Source organism: Semicossyphus pulcher, unplaced genomic scaffold (assembly GCF_022749685.1).
Source record: "Semicossyphus pulcher isolate SPU_LCO1_2020_fin unplaced genomic scaffold, fSemPul1.0.p SCAF_7, whole genome shotgun sequence".
Lineage (NCBI taxonomy): Eukaryota > Metazoa > Chordata > Actinopteri > Labriformes > Labridae > Semicossyphus > Semicossyphus pulcher.
In genome coordinates this window covers 26241783-26262891 of record NW_027211748.1, presented here as the reverse complement: position 1 = coordinate 26262891, position 21109 = coordinate 26241783, and the positions used below count along the sequence as shown (strand labels likewise).

Here is a 21109-nt window from a genome sequence, read left to right as displayed (position 1 = left end):
CCTCAGGAAGCAGCTGCTGGTGGACGTGAAACACATGTGGACATCATATTTTCTGCACTTGGCCTTCGGTGTACCTGTGTGCGCACACACACATTACTTTACTGACATTGACCCTTGACCTGCTAACTGTGTATTTAACCTGATTTGGGAATCCACTCGTCCTGACTCTTCAGCCTCACTGTCCTCACTGTCAGAGGGAATGACCCTCACTACTCGATCATGTTCCTTCCCCCCAGAAAAGGTTCTTGTGTCCATTTCCTGTAAGTGTCAGTAGATATGAAGTAAAAACATTGACTATGGCCATAACAAAACATCCGAGCACATGTCCTCACTTCAGCATCATATAGCCTGAACAAAAGAGCTCTAAATGCACAATGTTGCCCTGAGGCAACAAAGAGAAGACACAGTTATAGTCTATGAATAAAAACAAAAGTATTTTAACAATAAAACATGCTTCTTTACATTCTCATGCACATATTTTTATATGTATTCATTTTAATTTAAAAATTTTATTTATCTTTCCAGTTCTTGGCACTGTGTCCCATGCAGCTCTTTGCTTCCTGAAAGCAATGCTCCACCCTCAGACAAAAGCCACACCCACCTCAAACCCTCATTTTATTGGACTCAGAGATGTCTGGTGATATGTTGATATTTATCATTATTTTAAAAACTTAAAGGGACGCTGTAAGATTCAAAAGGGTAGTTTGTTACCTGTGGGCAACACCATGCCATAGAGGGCTATTTACGTAACACCATTAGGTCTGCTTGTATTCCGTTGCTCCCCAAGTCTGCTCAGAGTAGTTCGACACAATGAGAACGTTTCCTACCTGATGCAGACAAACTGCTTTGACATGTTTTTAGCTCCCTGGTTAGCAGGATAAGGGCGCCCTCTTGTGTTGGGCATCAGTTTCACATATCAGTTGTGAACCTGCTGCCATGTTCACTGCAGGAAGACTTGTTCAAATGTTACTGAGCTTTCAGCAGCTTCAGACAACAAGAGAGGTTTAAATAACTGTAATACAACATTATGTCAGCTTGTTCAGAGGAGACTCACCCGGCTACACTGACATCAGGTCACACTGAAAAGATGGCAGCAAAGAGTCTCAGGTCTGAAATTGTATTTAGGAATGGGAAATGTGTTTCTATTGTTTCAGGATTTTATGACTTGACCTAATATAGAGCGCACATTTTGCATTTATTGTTCATTTTAAAACATTTACATGTTACAAAAAGCTGAGTCAATCACTGGTTCAGTGCCAAGGTGAGCAAAACGCTGAATCAAGCTGACAGCCTCATTCGGAGGTTTCCTCTTCATTAAAATCTACAGGACAATAAATGTCCACATGGACATAATATCTGTGAGGCAGCACTTCAATTTCACCAAATTAATTCTGACTGTTATTTCAAAATGTTTCTGTTTTTGGTGAGGAAAGCTGAAAGCACAGAGACTTACTCAAAGAGCTCTTCTGCTCTTATCATGAATATTGAACTTTGGGGTGTTTCAGGAGGAAACCTGCCTCAGTTATACCCTCATATTATTTGACATTTTGTCCATCAGCTTTGTTTGAAACCCTGCAATGAAGACGAGAAGAAAAGACTTTGATCCAGTTTGTTTATTCATGATGTCAAACTTCAGTTTGTTCACACATCACATCAGTAAAGTCTGTTCAATGATTCTTGTTCCTGATGTCATCAACAGATTCACTTCATCCACACCATCAGTTTGTTTGACCACAATCTAAACTATGTCAAAAAATCTCCTCATTGATTTCATCATGATCATTGAAGGTTTAAAATACCTCAGAGGACATTTTTCATCCGTTTAAAAAGCAACAAAACATTTTCATATCAATGTGATTATAGATTTTCTACAAATGTACAAAGTGGTGAAAACAAAATGTGTACGTTAAAGAAAGGTCTGATGCTTTCTCTCTTCACACTCATGAATTACAACAGAAACAACAGCATATAAACGCATCAATACAAACAATCAACAAACATTTAGAGCAGAGAGAAGTTTCTATTTTCACGCAGAGAAATGTCAGTTCAGGTGAACATCAGTCATCATGAGCAGTGAAAGCCTCCATGGCTAAACAGACACAGGAAGGAGCGTCACTTAAAGGAACTCATTTACAGAACACATGAGAAGACGTCAAAGTACCGCCCATCAAGTTTGATTGACAGGTGACAAAAACGTGCCAACAATCAGCTCTCAGCAACAAACATGAATAAAAATCAAGCTGAAGAATGAAAACACAGAAGTTAACCCGCTGTCCCTTAAATGACTTCTGTCTATTTCACTTTACACAACTCAACAGTGGATCCATAATTACAAAACCTGAGTCCAGCATAGAGAGGCTGAGTGAATGTGGTCTGGACTCTGTGGAGGAGAGTCATGGTTTTAGAGATGCTGTAGAAGGACAGAATACCTGCTCTGTGATCCAGGTACACTCCTACTCTTGAGGACAGAGGACCTGAGACAGGAGTGTGGACATTGTTGTACCAAAAGTTATAACTATTGATGTTACAATGTAACGCCCAAGATTTGTCAGCGGATCCAAATCCACATTCATCCCCGCTCCCTGCTCTGCTGATATTCTTGTATGCGACTGCTACATGAACTCCTCTTCCTCTCCACTCCACCTCCCAGTAACAACGTCCAGTCAGACTCTCTCTACTCAGGACCTGGCTATAATAAGTGAATCTGTCTGGGTGACTAGAATAAGACTGTTTTTCTCTCATTAATGTTGCTTTTCTGTTCCCATCAGATAATAACAGCCGTGTGTTTGCTGTGTTTGGATCCAGTGTGATGTCACATGAGTACTGTAAGAACTCAGCTCTGGTCTTGGGCTGTGGTTGTGACAGTAAAACATCCACTTCAGTCACTGTCTGTGAGATGTTTGTCCATGTCTCCCTCAGAACGTCCTGTAGTTTATCTCTGACCTCTGACACAGCCGCTGTCACAGCCTCAAAGTACCTCAGAGGACGGATCTTGATGCTGGATGAGTCTGTAGATTCACTGAGTGGTGACAGTGAGGGGTAGTCGTGTAGAAACTGGTTGTGATCCTCTGTGAGTGACAGCTCCTCCAGGTCAGCGTCTCTCCTCTTCAGCTCAGTGATCTCCTGCTCCAGCTTCTCCTGAAGCTCTCTGACTCGACTCACTTCAGCTTCCTGCTGGGATCTGACCTGCTGCTTCACATCAGAGCGTCTTTCCTCCATGAGACGGATCAGCTGAGTGAAGATCTTCTCACTGTCCTCCACTGCTTTATCAGCAGAGCGATTGACAGCCTCCACCTGCTGTTGAAGCAGCTTCACATCTTTCTCTCTGTCCTGGATTCTCTGCTGGATGTTTTGTCGACTCACCCCGAGCTCTCTCTGCCTCTCAGTCCTTTCTGCTGCAGCTGAGACTGTGTCGTGGCCTTTATGTTCGTCCACAGAGCAGAGATAACAGATAGACTGCTGATCAGTACGACAGAATATCTTCATCACCTCATCATGACAAGAGCAGACGTTCTCCTGGAGCTTCTTGGAGGGCTCCACCAGCTTGTGCTTCTTTAATGGATCCAGTTCAGAATGAAGTTGAAGGTGTTTCTCACAGTAAGAGATCAGACACTGCAGACAGGACTTGCAGGCTTTCAGTTTTCTCCCAGTGCAGACATCACAGGCCACATCTTCAGGTCCAGCATAGCAGTGATCAGCAGGAGCAGCTTGGAGTCCAGTCTTCTTCAGCTCCTCCACTAAAGCTGCTAACATGGTGTTTTTCAGCAGGACAGGCCTCGCTGTGAAGGTCTGCCTACACTGAGGGCAGCTGTAGACTCTCCTCTCATCCTCTGTATCCCAGTGGGTTTGAATACAGTTCATGCAGTAGCTGTGTCCACAGGGAACAGTCACCGGATCCTTCAGTAGATCCAGACAGATGGAACAAGAGAAGGTTTCCCGGTCCAGCTGAACTCCTTTCTGCGCCATTTCACCTCTCAGTGACAACAACTGTCTGAGTTTCACTTCCTGAGACCTGAAACTAGTTTGAGCTCTGATCTACACAGCATGTGTTTGTGCAGTGAGTGTCAGCTCTGGTTGGTTACACCCATCTTCAAACTGTAGATCTGAAGGGGAGGGAACAAGGAAGTGACTGAGTCAGAGTGGAGCTGGCTGTGTTTGAGAGCAGGAAGAAGAGGGAGGGGTTATCAAGCTGTGATTCCCAGAAGAGGAGCGGCGCTGTGGATTTTGAACTTTGTTTCCTCATTTACATGAAGCCTCAGTTAAAACCTGCTCCACATGTGAAACATTTGCAGCTTTAAGTTGTAAAATACTTGTCGACTCTTCAGGTCTCTGGTGATGGCTGCATATTTCTCTACTTGGTCATCAGATTCTGTTCAAACTTATTTTACTGCTTAAAAACAGCTGACTGAGAATTTAAAGTCATCAAAGTAAACTGTCATCAAACACTTTAACTGCTGAATTCACGTATCAAATCAGAGTGGTGAAAATGCTGCTACACGTGTTTTCAAATGGCTCCAAATGACAGAAGAATGATGAAACTTAAATTATAAAGTGTCAAAAGTTTGTTTTTTTGCAACGTGACGGACTTGAAGTGCATTTCCCTCCCTGCGCATCTGCGGTGTGCTCTGGTTTATCTTTTGAAGTCATCACCTCATGCAAAACATTCTTTTAAAAAAAACACTACTATAGACACAATATTAACCTACACGACGTGGGACCTCGCATGTCTCGCCAAAGTCTTCCTGCAACAAGAAGCATTCTGGGTAATCCCACTAAGAGAACACAGGAGCCCATGTGGAGAAGGGAAAGCTTCATTTACAAGCCTGTACTCCTGCTCATAGCTGCTTTTGATTTGGACGCTAAATCTTGAGTTTGCTAAAAAATAAAAACATTTTTTTGAAGGACTGAGATGCACTTGGATGGGTCGATTATTTTTGTTTTGGTATTTTTCTCATTGGTGGAAATGGAAAAAGAGATAAAAACGCACCATATCCACTTATTTATAAACAATGCTGTTTATTCCACGAGAAATATCGGTCAGTTTTCTTTTTAGCGAGACAAAAAAAATAGAGATGCATCGCGGTCTCTATGTATACGCAAAATGTAAGAAAAAAATTCCCTCCAGTGTTTGAGAAACTTGAATTTTATTTAAACTTGAAAAATGACTTAACTTTTATACAAGACAAGCATAGAGTTTATTTCTTTTCAAATAAAAAAATCCCCAAAATGTAAACAAAGCGTGACACGAGAAAAATATGAAGTGGTAACAGACGTCACAAGTCTTACTGAGAGAGAGAGAGAGAGAGAGAGAGAGAGAGAGAGAGACAGAGAGAGAGAGAGAGAGAGAGAGAGAGAGAGAGAGAGAGAGAGGACAAGTCGAGCAGCTTTTTCTTTCTGTTCTGTTTTTGTAAAATGTACGAAAAGAAAACTTTTGATTGTTCCTTTTGTTTCTTGTTCTGTAGTTTCAGGTTGTTGTTTTTTTCGGGGGAAATTATAAACCTTGTAAATGCAAAACTAGTCAATACTGTATTAAATGTGTGCACTTTGAAGTGTGCTTTGCTTGTACAGTTGTAAATACTCAGAAAAATATAAGAGGCACCTTAAAATGATTATAAAGATATATTGATCTTGTTGAACTATTAATGTCGCTATCGAGCTGGATGTAGGATATAAAAAAACGTAATGTTGTGCTTTTTGAAATATTTGTGTTGAACTTTTTATTTTTAGTTTGGGTGTGCGGAGCTTGAATTCTGCTCCACTTTGCAGGGTGGGCAGGCTGTCTGATTGTACATCTTTTTTTCCCTGTTGTCTTTCATTCCATTTTTTCCTACCTGTGTGGGCGGTTGAGTGTACAGGTGTGCCCTTGGCCCCTCCCTCTTTCACTGTGCACTAATTGGAAAGAGCCTGTGGTACTGACAAGCATCCTAAAAACAAAGCTGCGTGTCCACCAACATCCTCTTTTAAGCTCTGGCTGGAGAAAAAAAAAGCACTACATGTCAGATTTTTAGCCGTCACTGTGCAGCAGCAGCAACCGCACGTGCAAAGTGATCTTCCTTAAAAACTGCTGTTATAATACCAAGAACATTAAAAGGTTAAAGCTGCATTAAAAGGCTTTTAAAGTGATCATGCTTTCCCAACAGAATTGGAATAATTCCAGGGGGAAACAGTCACATGTAGACAATGACACTAATACTCAATGAAATGTACTGTGACTGCATTGTGTCCATGCGAGGTGGGCAGCATGACAATATCTAATGTTAGTCGGTATAACTAATAAGACAGAGAGCTGAAGTTCTGCCTCATGATGATGTTTCTTCTCATCAAGAGTTTTTGTTTTTAAACGCTGAAACTTCATTTGTGGTTTTCTTTCCATGTTCAATAATGAGTCTCTTTTTTACTGTGTGATGGTAAAAATTGAGCACTTTGTCATTGTTAGTCTAGGCTTTTTTTCTGAGCGCAAGACAAAAAGATCAGTACCTCTCGTGTGTGTGTGTGGAGCTAGAGTCAGGATGAGTTTAGCCTAGCTTAGCACAGAGACAGGGAAGAGCTAGCTTGGTGAAAAATGGACCTCCTAAAAGCTCATTGATACACGAGTTGTTTTGCTAAATACATGCATGAACATAAACGCGGAAATGAGCAGAAATAGTTCCCTTATGTAACTAAATGAAAGTTTTTCCTTTGCTGTTTGTTTCTTGATTAATACGTTTCCTGCTTTAGGGTTGTTAGGCTCATTTTTAAACTTTAGATTGAGACAGGCTAGCCTAGCTTTATGCTAAGCTAGGCTAATCATATCCTGATTCGCGCTCTGTGTTTAACATACACACCTAACAGTTGAATGCTTTTTCTCCCCTGAACTCTCAGGACATTTATAACTGTATTCGACCGATTATTCTTAATTTCTTTTTACCTTAAAAAGAGGAAACGTGTTCGTCCTTTAAAAAACTAAAAGATTTTCACTTATTCTTATCTTCAGTAGTAGAAGAAGAAGACGACAGGTTAGCTAACATTTTGATCCTGTGCAGCTAACGTTAGCAGTTGGTCTTACCTGTAAACGATTCTTAAAATTAGACTTGGAGTCCGTGGATAATGACAGCATTATCACGAGGCATAACTTCCACTGTACTGCGATGTTGCTCGCATTTTTACTCCTTTGAAGACACAAAATGATGGCGAACGTTCCAACCGTTGAATATTCACTTGTTCACGACAGGCCATGGCAACCAGGGACTGTGGATGGCAACTTTGAGGAGCAGTGTTGTGAGACTTGTGTGTCGTGAAGTGACGTAACGTGCGCGCATGGTATCAGAGACGGTCAGACGGACGGTTCAGAAATGAAACACCAGATGTTAAAGAGCATCTTTGGTATTATCTCGTCTTCATTTTAAAATGTGTTTTAAAACTGCAATGCTGCTAGTAATCCCCATTTTTAATGAATGTATCTGTAATGTAATTAGACTATAACTTTTTTTCAGAGGAAAAGATATTTGACACTATTTTTTAGGAGCTTGGGTGTCCCTGATAATACATATATATATATATATAGCTATGAGGGCACTGAAACACCCAGGGTTTTTATAGTACATCTAATAATTAGAATAAGGAAAATAAGCAATATATGAAGAAGAAAAGTTTTTATTTTGACAAAAATCCACCACAAATGGTTTCAACAGCTCTGAGTATTACGTTTGCTTTCAAAGTAAGTGGGTGGAGGAGGTTAGACTGTGTGTGAAAGTATATGTGGAAGTGTGTGTCTGTCCAGTTGAGGCAGATGGCTGTTCAACATGAGTCTGGTTCTGCTCGAGGTTTCTGCCTGTTAAAAGGAAGTTTTTCTGCCAATGTGCCGAATATTGTTAAGGCAAGGCAAGGCAAGTTTATTTATATAGCACATTTCAGCAACAAGACAATTCAAAGTGCTTTACATAGAACAACAAAGGCAAAGAAACACATCATACATTAAAAAGCAAAGTGAAGAAGAACAGCTAAAATAGAAGCTAAAATTTAAAAATAAAATAAAATAAAAATAAAAAATAAGGGTAAAAGCTACAGTGCAGATATAAATAATTTAGAATAGTTATTAAAATAAAAGTATTAAAATAGTTTAATAAAAGGCAGCTGTAAACAGGTGAGTCTTCAGGCTTGATTTAAAAGAAGAAAGTGTTTCAGCAGACCTGCATGATTCTGGGAGTTTGTTCCAGATATACGGAGCATAAAAACTGAACGCTGCTTCTCCATGTTTGGTTTTGACTCTGGGGACAGAAAGCAGACCTGTCCCTGATGACCTGTGTGGTCTGGATGGTTCGTACTGTGTCAGTAGATCACAAATGTATTTTGGCCCTTGACCGTTCAGCGGACCGTTCAGTTGTCTGATTGATTTTTTAGGGAGGCCTGTAACGACGCTGTTACAGTAATCAAGTCGACTGAAGATAAATGCATGGAGCAGTTTTTCTAGTTCCTGCTGAGACATAAGTCCTTTAATCCTGGATATATTCTTGAGGTGATAGTAGGCCGACTTTGTAATTGTTTTAATGTGGCTTTGAAAATTCAGGTCTGAGTTCATAACTACACCCAGATTTCTGGGTTTTCAACACTAATGACTGAAGCTGTGCGCTGACCTTTAATCGCTCCTCCTTAGCTCCAAAAATAACTACCTCAGTTTTGTCTTTGTTTAATTGAAGAAAATTATGGCACATCCACTCATTGATTTGTTCAATACATTTAACTAGTGCTTGTATGGGGCCATGGTCCCCTGGTGACACTGTGATGTAGATCTGTGTGTCGTCTGCGTAGTTATGGTAACTAACTTTGTCGTTTTCCATTATCTGAGCCAGTGGAAGCATGTAGATGTTAAACAGAAGAGGCCCAAGAATGGAGCCTTGGGGAACTCCACATGTAATCTTTGTCTGCTCAGATGTAAAGTTACCTATAGACACAAAGTAGTCCCTGTCCTTTAAATAAGAACCAAACCAGTTTAGTACTGTGCCAGAAAGTCCAACCCAGTTTTCCAGACGGTCGAGTAATATCTTATGGTCAACTGTGTCGAATGCAGCACTAAGATCGAGTAGTACTTAGACTGAAACTCTACCATTATCTGTGTTTAAGCGGATGTCATTAATCACTTTGACAAGAGCCGTCTCTGTGCTGTGGTGTGGTCGAAAGCCTGACTGAAAGACATCAAAGTAGTTGTTCACTGTCAGAAAGTGGTTCAACTGTTGAAAGACAGCCTTTTCGATTATCTTACTTAAAAATGGTAGAGTTAAGTGCTACTCATGGTGATTCATGTTGGGCCTCTCTTTGAATAACATAACAAAGAGTCGGTCTAGACCTGGGGTCCGTTTCAGAAAGTGGGTTTAGTGAAAACCTCGAGTTTGTTAACCCTGAAATGAGGGAAACCTCGGGTTTGCCATTTCAGAAAGAGAGGTAACTTTAACTCTGAGTTGGTTACTATGGTAACTGTGTCTGTGAACCTAACCTGGTCGCGAGCAAGTTTTCTTCAGGAAACTCAGAGTTTCGCTCCGTCTCCTCCCTCTAGAATATAAAACCCTCATTCAACTTCCTCATTCATTCAGCCCGTCTCACGCGTGTGTTTGAGCGGTTACCGAATTAAAAGAAGAAACGTTGCGTCTCTGTGCTGCTCTGACCCCTTTGCAAAAGTCTTTTATAATTATGATTAAAAAAACAAAAGACAAATCTGTGTCAAAGTCATCATTTGTAGATTTTCCACCACCACTGCCGAGAGCACTCAAATAAGATGCCGTAAATTATAATAATAATATATATTTTTTGAAACTAACACAATTCAGTTTAATCAACATGAATTATAATGTATGTGAAGTCAGCATCATGTTAGGGATAAAGTGAATGATGAATATTTCATTATTTTAATATTCCAAATATGATTGAAGTGAGGTTCAGCCATGAGCCTGTTCTGCCTGAGCCGCACCTTTGAATGATGTTCTGGTATTTTATTTCTAACTGCTTCCATGTATGTTTTTTTCTCCCGCTGGATTGCTCCTAAATTAATATAATTTTAGCTTCCGGTCGTGATTAAGTATTAAATAAAAAGACCAGTTCAAACTTGCACATTAACTCGAGCAGCAGTTTCTTCCCTCGCCGCTTCTCTCTCTTTTGCAGCTGCAGCCGTGTTACTTTATTTTTCTAAAAACATGCTCGTATTCGCTGAACGTCCGCATGAGGATTTTGAGCTCCACTGGTGTGACGTAGGAGGACCTCTTTTTGTGTACCGTTGCCATGGTGAATCGTGGTATCGGGGCTCCATTAATGCTGGCTTTTTACAGTCAGCGTGCACGCACTTAACTCTGGCTGAACCCACGCAGAGTTGATTGAACTAACTCTGATCAGCTGTTCTGGAACCGAAAACTCTGAGTTTCCTATCTCAGAGTAGATCGACTCAGAGTTCAGGGTTAGACTCAGAGTTTGTTGAACCTGCTTTGTGAAACGGACCCCTGCTGTTTTTGTAAAGTGTCTCGAGATAACTCTGGTTATGATTTGGCGCTATACAAATAAAATTTGATTGATTGATTGATTGATTGAGTGTGCTGTGTGTTTGTTGAGGTTATTATTTGAGGTGTTTCTGTTTTTCATGTGATTCCTATTGTGTATGGAACCTCAGGAAGCAGCTGCTGGTGGACGTGAAACACAGATGGACATCATATTTTCTGCACTTGGCCTTCGGTGTACATGTGTGCGCGCACACACACCGTATATACATTGCTTTACTGACACTGACCCTTGACCTGCTAACTGTCTATTAAACCTGATTTGGGAATCCACTCGTCCTGACTCTTCAGCATCACTGTCCTCACTGTCAGAGGGAATGACCCTCACTACTCGATCATGTTCCTTCCCCCAGAAAAGGTTCTTGTGTCCATTTCCAGTAAGTGTCAGTAGATATGAAGTAAAAACATTGACTATGGCCATAATAAAACATCCGAGCACATGTCCTCACTTCAGCATCATATAGCCTGAACAAAAGAGCTCTAAATGCACAATGTTGCCCTGAGGCAACAAAGAGAAGACACAGTTATAGTCTATAAATAAAAACAAAAGTCTTTTAACAATAAAACATGCTTCTTTACATTCCCATGCACATATTTTTATATGCATTCATTTTAATTTAAAAATTGTATTTATCTTTCCAGTTCTTGGCACTGTGTCCCATGCAGCTTTGCTTCCTGAAAGCAATGCTCCACCCTCAGACAAAAGCCACACCCTCCTCAAACCCTCATTTTATTGCACTCAGAGATGTCTGGTGATATGTTGATATTTATCATTATTTTAAAAACTTAAAGGGACGCTGTAAAATTCAGAAAGGTAGTTTGTTACCTGTGGGCAACACCATGCCATAGAGGGCTATTTACGTAACACCATTAGGTCTGCTTGTATTCCGTTGCTCCCCAAGTCTGCTCAGAGTAGTTTGACACAATGAGAACGTTTCCTACCTGATGCAGACAAACTGCTTTGACATGTTTTCAGCTCCCTGGTTAGCAGGATAAGGGCGCCCTCTTGTGTTGGGCATCAGTTTCACATATCAGTTGTGAACCTGCTGCCATGTTCACTGCAGGAAGACTTGTTCAAATGTTACTGAGCTTTCAGCAGCTTCAGACAACAAGAGAGGTTTAAATAACTGTAATACAACATTATGTCAGCTTGTTCAGAGGAGACTCACCCGGCTACACTGACATCAGGTCACACTGAAAAGATGGCAGCAAAGAGTCTCAGGTCTGAAATTGTATTTAGGAATGGGAAATGTGTTTCTATTGTTTCAGGATTTTATGACTTGACCTAATATAGAGCGCACATTTTGCATTTATTGTTGATTTTAAAACATTTACACGTTACAAAAAGCTGAGTCAATCACTGGTTCAGTGCCAAGGTGAGCAAAACACTGAATCAACCTGACAGCCTCATTCGGAGGTTTCCTCTTCATTAAAGTCTACAGGACAATAAATGTCCACATGGACATAATATCTGTGAGGCAGCACTTCAATTTCACCAAATTAATTCTGACTATTATTTCAAAATGTTTCTGTTTTTGGTGAGGAAAGCTGAAAGCACAGAGACTTACTCAAAGAGCTCTTCTGCTCTTATCATGAATATTGAACTTTGGGGTGTTTCAGGAGGAAACCTGCCTCAGTTATACCCTCATATTATTTGACATTTTGTCCATCAGCTTTGTTTGAAACCCTGCAATGAAGACGAGAAGAAAAGACTTTGATCCTGTTTGTTTATTCATGATGTCAAACTTCAGTTTGTTCACACATCACATCAGTAAAGTCTGTTCAATGATTCTTGTTCCTGATGTCATCAACAGATTCACTTCATCCACACCATCAGTTTGTTTGACCACAATCTAAACTATGTCAAAAAATCTCCTCATTGATTTCATCATGATCATTGAAGGTTTAAAATACCTCAGAGGACATTTTTCATCCGTTTAAAAAGCAACAAAACATTTTCATATCAATGTGATTATAGATTTTCTACAAATGTACAAAGTGGTGAAAACAAAATGTGTACGTTAAAGAAAGGTCTGATGCTTTCTCTCTTCACACTCATGAATTACAACAGAAACAACAGCATATAAACGCATCAATACAAACAATCAACAAACATTTAGAGCAGAGAGAAGTTTCTATTTTCACGCAGAGAAATGTCAGTTCAGGTGAACATCAGTCATCATGAGCAGTGAAAGCCTCCATGGCTAAACAGACACAGGAAGGAGCGTCACTTAAAGGAACTCATTTACAGAACACATGAGAAGACGTCAAAGTACCGCCCATCAAGTTTGATTGACAGGTGACAAAAATGTGCCAACAATCAGCTCTCAGCAACAAACATGAATAAAAATCAAGCTGAAGAATGAAAACACAGAAGTTAACCCGCTGTCCCTTAAATGACTTCTGTCTATTTCACTTTACAAAACTCAGCAGTGTTTCCAGGAGACCAGAGAAGCAAAAGTCCAGCATAGAGAGGCTGAGTGAATGTGGTCTGGACTCTGTGGAGGAGAGTCATGGTTTCAGAGATGCTGTAGAAGGACAGAATACCTGCTCTGTGATCCAGGTACACTCCTACTCTGGAGGACAGAGGACCTGAGACAGGAGTGTTCACTTTGTTGTACCAAAAGTTAGAACTGTTGTTGTTACAATGTAACGCCCAAGATTTGTCATTGTATCCAAATCTACATTCATTCCCTGCTCTGCTGATATTCTTGTATGCGACTGCTACATGAACTCCTCCTCCTCTCCTCTCCACCTCCCAGTAACAACGTCCAGTCAGACTCTCTCTACTCAGGACCTGGCTATAATAAGTGAATCTGTCTGGGTGACTAGAATAAGACAGATTTTCTCTCATTAATGTTGCTTTTCTGTTCCCATCAGATAATAACAGCTGTGTGTGTGTTGTGTTTGGATCCAGTGTGATGTCACATGAGTACTGTAAGAACTCAGCTCTGGTCTTGGGCTCTGGTTGTGACAGTAAAACATCCATTTCAGTCACTGTCTGTGAGATGTTTGTCCATGTCTCCCTCAGAACGTCCTGTAGTTTATCTGTGACCTCTGACACAGCCGCTGTCACAGCCTCAAAGTACCTCAGAGGACGGATCTTGATGCTGGATGAGTCTGTAGATTCACTGAGTGGTGACAGTGAGGGGTAGTCGTGTAGAAACTGGTTGTGATCCTCTGTGAGTGACAGCTCCTCCAGGTCAGCGTCTCTCCTCTTCAGCTCAGTGATCTCCTGCTCCAGCTTCTCCTGAAGCTCTCTGACTCGACTCACTTCAGCTTCCTGCTGGGATCTGACCTGCTGCTTCACATCAGAGCGTCTTTCCTCCATGAGACGGATCAGCTGAGTGAAGATCTTCTCACTGTCCTCCATTGCTTTATCAGCAGAGCGATTGACAGCCTCCACCTGCTGTTGAAGCAGCTTCACATCTTTCTCTCTGTCCTGGATTCTCTGCTGGATGTTTTGTCGACTCACCCCGAGCTCTCTCTGCCTCTCGGTCCTTTCTGCTGCAGCTGAGACTGTGTCGTGGCCTTTATGTTCGTCCACAGAGCAGAGATAACAGATAGACTGCTGATCAGTACGACAGAACATCTTCATCACCTCATCATGACGAGAGCAGATGTTCTCCTGGAGCTTCTTGGAGGGCTCCACCAGCTTGTGTTTTGCATAGGCAGGTGATTCATAATGAGGCTGAAGGTGTTTTTCACAAAATGATATCAAACAGACCAGACAGGACTTGCAGGCTTTCAGTTTTCTCCCAGTGCAGACATCACAGGCCACATCTTCAGCTCCAGCATAGCAGTGATCAGCAGGAGCAGCTTGGAGTCCAGTCTTCTTCAGCTCCTCCACTAAAGCTGCTAACATGGTGTTTTTCAGCAGGACAGGCCTCGGTGTGAAGGTCTGCCTACACTGAGGGCAGCTGTAGACTCTCTTCTCATCCTCTTTATCCCAGTGGGTTTGAATACAGTTCATGCAGTAGCTGTGTCCACAGGGAATAGCGACAGGATCCTTCAGTAGATCCAGACAGATGGAACAAGAGAAGGTTTCCCGGTCCAGCTGAACTCCTTTCTGTGCCATTTCACCTCTCAGTGACAACACGTGTCTGAGTTTCACTTCATCAGAACTGAAACTAGTTTGAGCTCTGATCTACACAGCATGTGTTTGTGCAGTGAGTGTCAGCTCTGGTTGGTTACACCCATCTTCAAACTGTAGATCTGAAGGGGAGGGAACAAGGAAGTGACTGAGTCAGAGTGGAGCTGGCTGTGTTTGAGAGCAGGAAGAAGAGGGAGGGGTTATCAAGCTCTGCTTCATGTTACGTTGCACAGTTTCTCCACATGAAAACCAAATGTGAATAAGTGAATAAAGACAGAACTGTAATAAGAACAAAAAGTCTACAAACAACAATAAATACATAAATTCAAAAGATTGGAAACAATTGAGTATGGTTTCAAAATGTTCCATCTTTATTTAATATTTGTTTGAGGTACATACACTCTGAATAAAAGGGTTTATTCAGTTTGCTTTCATAATACTTGTAATTTTGCAAAGCTCACTAAATCACTGTTCAACTAGTGATGCATCTTATCAATAACTGTCAATAATCCACTTCCTCAAAAGGAGAGAACATACAATATAAGTGATGTAAATAGATTCAGTACAACAAAGGGAGCTTCGTGAGAGCACCAGCTGACAAACACTGAGAATCCACTGGGAGGCGACAGAGTTCACTTCACCAACATGAGGCGAGGTGTTGATCTGTTTCACGTTCACACTTCTAACACGCGGACCTGAAAGGTTTTCCTCTTCGTTGCTGTCTGTTAGATTGTGTTACCTGACCTTCGACATCATGGTAAAGTTAATACAATGTGGTTATCTTTGTGAAACAGTTGCACTTTAATTAGGTAACACAATGATTTGATTAGGACTTACAATAAGCAGCCAGCTTTCATCACTGCAGACTGATCGAACAAACAGCTTTAATACTGACTAAAGAGATGACCAGAAGGACCCTGAAGAGGACCCTAACCTTCACCTCTATTTGGGATTTTTGCTTCAAAATCTGCTGTAAAGACATTGATTTCATATTTTGTTATATTATTTTATCATATTTTATGTCTTTTATATTTAATATTTACCCTTTTTAAATGGAGCCTCCCAGCTAAATAATGTCACATGCTTATTGTAGTGACTTTGAAACAAAGATATAGCCCTTGTTCATTGTCGGGGAGCTGCGGTTTCTGACTCACTCTGATGTTTCAAAGTAAACCCGGAGTTCGGGACGTTGCATCAAAATCATATTTATTTGTCGACTTGCAGCGCACAAACGTAAGGATTATCAAAACTTTCTTCAGACAAATGATAACAAAAGAGCTCGCGGTCAAAAGACTTTTCCGTCTCCCCGTCTAACCATTCACCTGCCATCACCTGTCTCCTCCTTTCTCTCTTCTATATATGGACATAGAGGTAGGCAGCTTCTTTATTGCGGCCACGGTGCATATTAAAGGGGCAGCAATTATTGGCGATGCAAAAAAATAATAATCATAAAATTCTCAAACATCTCAGGCCATTTGATCAAACAATATTAATTATAAGAAAGCAAAAATGGCCCCAACACTTGTACTTGAATAACCAGAGTGACAATAAACATCTTGAATCTGATGACAAACGCTCGAAAAAAAGACAAACTGAATTTTGGTGTTTCAGGAGGAAAATATCCTCAGTCTGACTCTCACATTAGTTTCATATTCTCTCCATCAGCTTTGTGTGAAACCCTGCAATGAAGACGAGAAGAAAAGACTTTGATCCTGTTTGTTTATTCATGATGTCAAACTTCAGTTTGTTCACACATCACATCAGTAAAGTCTGTTCAATGATTCTTGTTCCTGATTTCATCAACGGATTCACGTCTATGTAAAGCTATGTTAAAGGTAATATTGAATTAGTGTTTGCAGATCACTTTGGATAAGCGCAACATTTGGCCTGCCACATAACATACCACTGATTTCTTCCCAAAAAGTACACCGTGATTAAAATCGAATATCTACAATAAAAGGAGGTCTGGAACTTTCTCTCTTTAGACCCATGCAGCGGAAGAGACAACATACATAAACATCAATACAGAAGACATTTAGTAGATGGATAATTTCTACATTTGCATGCAGTGAAATGTCAGTTCAGGCAAAGCAGTGAAAGCCTCCATGGCTTACAAGGCACAGGAAGAAACACCAAAAGTAACTTTGTTCATTATGTAAAACGTTGGTTTGTTCCCACATCCCTTTAGAAAGGTTTGCTAAATAATGACAGAAACTCGAACATTTCCAAAAACAAAATGACAATTAAAGTACCATCCATAATGTTTGATTGACAGGTGATCTGTGTGCAGTATAGAAATGCCACAGAATTCAGCTACTAGCTCGAACATTGAACCTGCTGTCCCTTAAATTACTTCTGTCTATTTCAGTTTGCAGAACTCAGCAGTGTATGAGTAAGAAAATTCAAGCCTGAGTCCAGCATAGAGAGGCTGAGTGAATGTGGTCTGGACTCTGTGGAGGAGAGTCATGGTTTCAGAGATGCTGTAGAAGGACAGAATACCTGCACTGTGATCCAGGTACACTCCTATTCTTGAGGACCCAGTACCTGGGACATCGGTTTCTATATTGTTGTGCCAGAATGTATAACTGTAGGTACGGTAACAAAATAACACCCACGATTTGTCATTGTGTCCAAATAAACATTCATCAGAGCTCCCTTCTCTGCAGATACTCTTGTATGCGACTGCCATATAAATTTCTTCCCCGTGCCACTCCACCTCCCAGTAACAACGTCCAGTCAGACTCTCTCTACTCAGGACCTGCCAACATTCAGTGAATCTGTCTGGATGACATGGGTAAGACTGTTCACTACAAATTGTTATTTCTCTGTTCCCATCAGATAACAACAGTTCATCGTTTACTGTGTTTGGATCCATTGTGATGTCACGTGAGTACTGTAAGAACTCAGCCCTGGTCTTGGGCTCTGGTTGTGACAGTAAAACATCCACTTCAGTCACTGTCTGTGAGATGTTTGTCCATGTCTCCCTCAGAACGTCCTGTAGTTTATCTCTGACCTCTGACACAGCCGCTGTCACAGCCTCAAAGTACCTCAGAGGACGGATCTTGATGCTGGATGAGTCTGTAGATTCACTGAGTGGTGACAGTGAGGGGTAGTCGTGTAGAAACTGGTTGTGATCCTCTGTGAGTGACAGCTCCTCCAGGTCAGCGTCTCTCCTCTTCAGCTCAGTGATCTCCTGCTCCAGCTTCTCCTGAAGCTCTCTGACTCGACTCACTTCAGCTTCCTGCTGGGATCTGACCTGCTGCTTCACATCAGAGCGTCTTTCCTCCATGAGACGGATCAGCTGAGTGAAGATCTTCTCACTGTCCTCCACGGCTTTATCAGCAGAGCGATTGACAGCCTCCACCTCCTGTTGAAGCAGCTTCACATCTTTCTCTCTGTCCTGGATTCTCTGCTGGATGTTTTGTCGACTCACCCCGAGCTCTCTCTGCCTCTCGGTCCTTTCTGCTGCAGCTGAGACTGTGTCGTGGCCTTTATGTTCGTCCACAGAGCAGAGATAACAGATAGACTGCTGATCAGTACGACAGAACATCTTCATCACCTCATCATGACGAGAGCAGACGTTCTCCTGGAGCTTCTTGGAGGGCTCCACCAGCTTGTGCTTCTTAAAGGCAGGGGAATCATAATGAGGCTGAAGGTGTTTCTCACAGTAAGAGATCAGACACTGCAGACAGGACTTGCAGGCTTTCAGTTTGCTCCCAGTGCAGACATCACAGGCCACATCTTCAGCTCCAGCATAGCAGTGATCAGCAGGAGCAGCTTGGAGTCCAGTCTTCTTCAGCTCCTCCACTAAAACTGCTAACATGGTGTTTTTCAGTAGGACAGGCCTCGGTGTGAAGGTCTGCCTACACTGAGGGCAGCTGTAGACTTTCCTCTCATCCTCTTTATCCCAGTGGGTTTGAATACAGTTCATGCAGTAGCTGTGTCCACAGGGAATAGCGACAGGATCCTTCAGTAAATCCAGACAGATGGAACAAGAGAAGGTTTCCCGGTCCAGCTGAACTCCTTTCTGCGCCATTTCACCTCTCAGTGACAACGACTGTCTGAATCTCGCTTCCTTAGAACTAAAAAGAGTTTGAGCTCTGATCTACACAGCATGTGTATGTGCAGTTAAAAAGGCATGTCTAATCTTGCACTTCCCCATATTGGTTACACCCATCTTCAACACTGTAGATCTGAAGAGGAGGGAACGAGGAAATACATGGACAGAGTGGAGCTCGCTGTGTTTGAGAGCAGGAAGAAGAAGGGAGGGGCTATTAAGCTCTTATTCATTCCAGGAAGAGGAGCGGTTCGGGAGATATATTGCTTGCTGCGGTCAAGACTGAAAGCTGAGCAGCAGCACTTAAAGTATCCATGTCTTAATAATACATTCATTCCCGTTTGCATAAAAGATTCTAGCTTACTTCAGGGATACCCAGCCTACTGAATTTGCACGCTAGTGTTTCTGTTTGAAATCCTGCTTAGCCCCCCGAAACCTTTTTGATCGTGCCAAAGTATTGAAATCACTTTTCTCTGCTTAAGAAAAGTTTTACACAACATAACATAAAACCTCCATGGTTAAAAATGAACTCTATGCAACATACAGCAGTATCTTGACATCTATCCTTGTAAAATTAACTATTATCACACCATTTTATTACGCAGCCTATTTGGTGACCTCACCATAGTCTTTATAAAAAGTGCTGGTTTTGGATGCTCAAAAAAGGCTCTGTAATAAGACACTTGGCACTACGCTTTCCCTCCAGTCGGTCGCATACTGTTACATGCTCTCCCAATTGGGAACAACTGATAAAAGTGGTGTTGGTGGGGAAATATGCTTTGCTACCACAAGCCCTTAAATGCAATACCACGAGTGGCCACTGGTCAAAATTAGAAGTTAAGCTGAGAAGCAGCATCCAATTAGAGATGGCGGTTATCGGTCACTGCAGTGATCCGGTTCTTCAAATCTCGTTCAGCTGCAAGAGTTGTTCATTAGACACGTTCACCAATGTCGTGACATTTCGGGGTTTACCTGGCACGACAAAGAAACAACTCACTCACTCCTTCCTCACTCTCACTCGTTCATGAACAAACGATGACAGCTCCCATTGCATTCACTGGTCTTCTCGTAAAATCATCATGATGTAAAAGCTACTTGGCCCAACTTGTCCATTACAAAACCTTCTGACGTTATAATGTCTTAATTAATAAACATAATTTTGTTTGTGCTCATCTGTCAGTGGTTTAAACCTCTGCAAATTGGTTTGTATACACGCCTGAAATACTTCCGCCCCACTTTTGTTTGTTATCGGTTGTATCGTTGAGTGAGTGAGTGAGTGAGTGACACCCTTAGTAAAGTGATATGTTCCATAGTTCTCGTAACCACCGATGACATGGTGATTTGATACATACAGCCCTCCTCCAAAAGTCTATTGGCGCGTGCTAACATCAGTCTGGTTTTCAACAGCAGGAACGAATCAATGCATGGAATTGAACGGCTCATTCCTTTCACTAAAACGATTTTGAACGTTCGTTCATGACCGAAACATCTCTACACCCAATCCATGTCTTCCATAATCCTCCATGGATTTAGGCCTACTAAACCTCGATCCAAAGTCCCTGAAGACATATTTTTTCCCCCACAATTGTATGCTCTACAACATGACTTGGTCATCATTTGGCGGGCTGCCCCTTTAATTATCCAGCACGATGAATCTCGGGTGTCAGGTGTAGTTTGTCAGATTCCACCACTAGAGTTCTCCCTCCGCTTCACCAGCTCGGCTCTGCTCTGTGTTTACCTCCCAGCCCAGCGCTGCTGTACTGTGGCCAGCTGGACACACACCACCATCCACAGCCTCAACCAGCCTGAAAAATACTGATGTAAGCTGCCTGGTCTCCAATCCTTCGCGGATTTCCTGCAGCGCTGTGTGTTAGTGACACTGTAGCAAAGGTGGGTTTGATTTTTATTCTTATGAAAATGGCACGCGCTCAATGACAACACTGCGGCTAGCTAAGCAGCAGCTAGAGGCGCTAGCAGCGTTAGCTTAGCCGTAGCTGCCTTTCCTATCCCGTGATGGAGGATTGTCAACATGGCGCCCTCCAAAACAAACGAGTAAGTAGCTAGTTAGCTGATAGTGTTTCGCTGTTTCGTGACGACAAGAAGAGCCTAATATGTACTGGAAATACAACAAGAGTGTCGCTTTGATTGTTAATCTTGATCAGGTCGGCTGACAAGTTGAATAGCTTACGTTTGACAATCGACCAGATTAGCTACGTATCAGTTTACTAGCATAGTTAACCAAATTAACTCACAACGACAGCCTGCTCGTCAGCCAACCTATAATTATAACGTGATTGTTTTAACTAAACACACGAGCAATGCAAATACGCCCGTTGTAATTATTTAGAACAAGTTAAATCGTTATTTTTGTCTTGACAAGTAGTGGTTTGGACGTTAGCTAGCATGCTTGTCACGTTAGCTTCATTCTGCCTCTTGAATGCT

At 41.7% G+C, this 21109-nt stretch overlaps 4 protein-coding genes across 9 annotated transcripts in view; 1 reads left to right on the top strand and 3 right to left on the bottom strand.

Moving 5' to 3' along the window:
* Positions 1–1610: 1610 nt before the first annotated feature.
* Positions 1611–3997, bottom strand: LOC138611177 (tripartite motif-containing protein 16-like). Its single transcript, XM_069684152.1, has one exon. The coding sequence runs from the start codon at positions 3964–3966 to the stop codon at positions 2293–2295; it is 1674 nt and encodes a 557-aa protein (XP_069540253.1). The 5' UTR covers positions 3967–3997; the 3' UTR covers positions 1611–2292.
* Positions 3998–12833: 8836 nt separating this feature from the next.
* On the bottom strand, positions 12834–14610 carry LOC138611314 (tripartite motif-containing protein 16-like). Its single transcript, XM_069684343.1, has one exon. The coding sequence runs from the start codon at positions 14593–14595 to the stop codon at positions 12925–12927; it is 1671 nt and encodes a 556-aa protein (XP_069540444.1). The 5' UTR covers positions 14596–14610; the 3' UTR covers positions 12834–12924.
* Positions 14611–16326: 1716 nt separating this feature from the next.
* Positions 16327–18649, bottom strand: LOC138611492 (tripartite motif-containing protein 16-like). Its single transcript, XM_069684643.1, has one exon. The coding sequence runs from the start codon at positions 18644–18646 to the stop codon at positions 16970–16972; it is 1677 nt and encodes a 558-aa protein (XP_069540744.1). The 5' UTR covers positions 18647–18649; the 3' UTR covers positions 16327–16969.
* Positions 18650–20432: 1783 nt separating this feature from the next.
* The window catches only part of zmynd11 (zinc finger, MYND-type containing 11), a 39971-nt gene continuing 39294 nt past the window's right edge, over positions 20433–21109 (top strand). For 5 of the 6 annotated variants that reach the window (XM_069684025.1, XM_069684028.1, XM_069684024.1 and 2 more), the window contains exon 1: positions 20433–20557. The gene's annotated coding sequence lies outside the window, so the exon portion shown is untranslated. Of the gene's footprint in view, positions 20558–20688; positions 20720–21109 lie in introns of those variants that run through there. The other variant, XM_069684022.1, reaches the window with a different exon arrangement.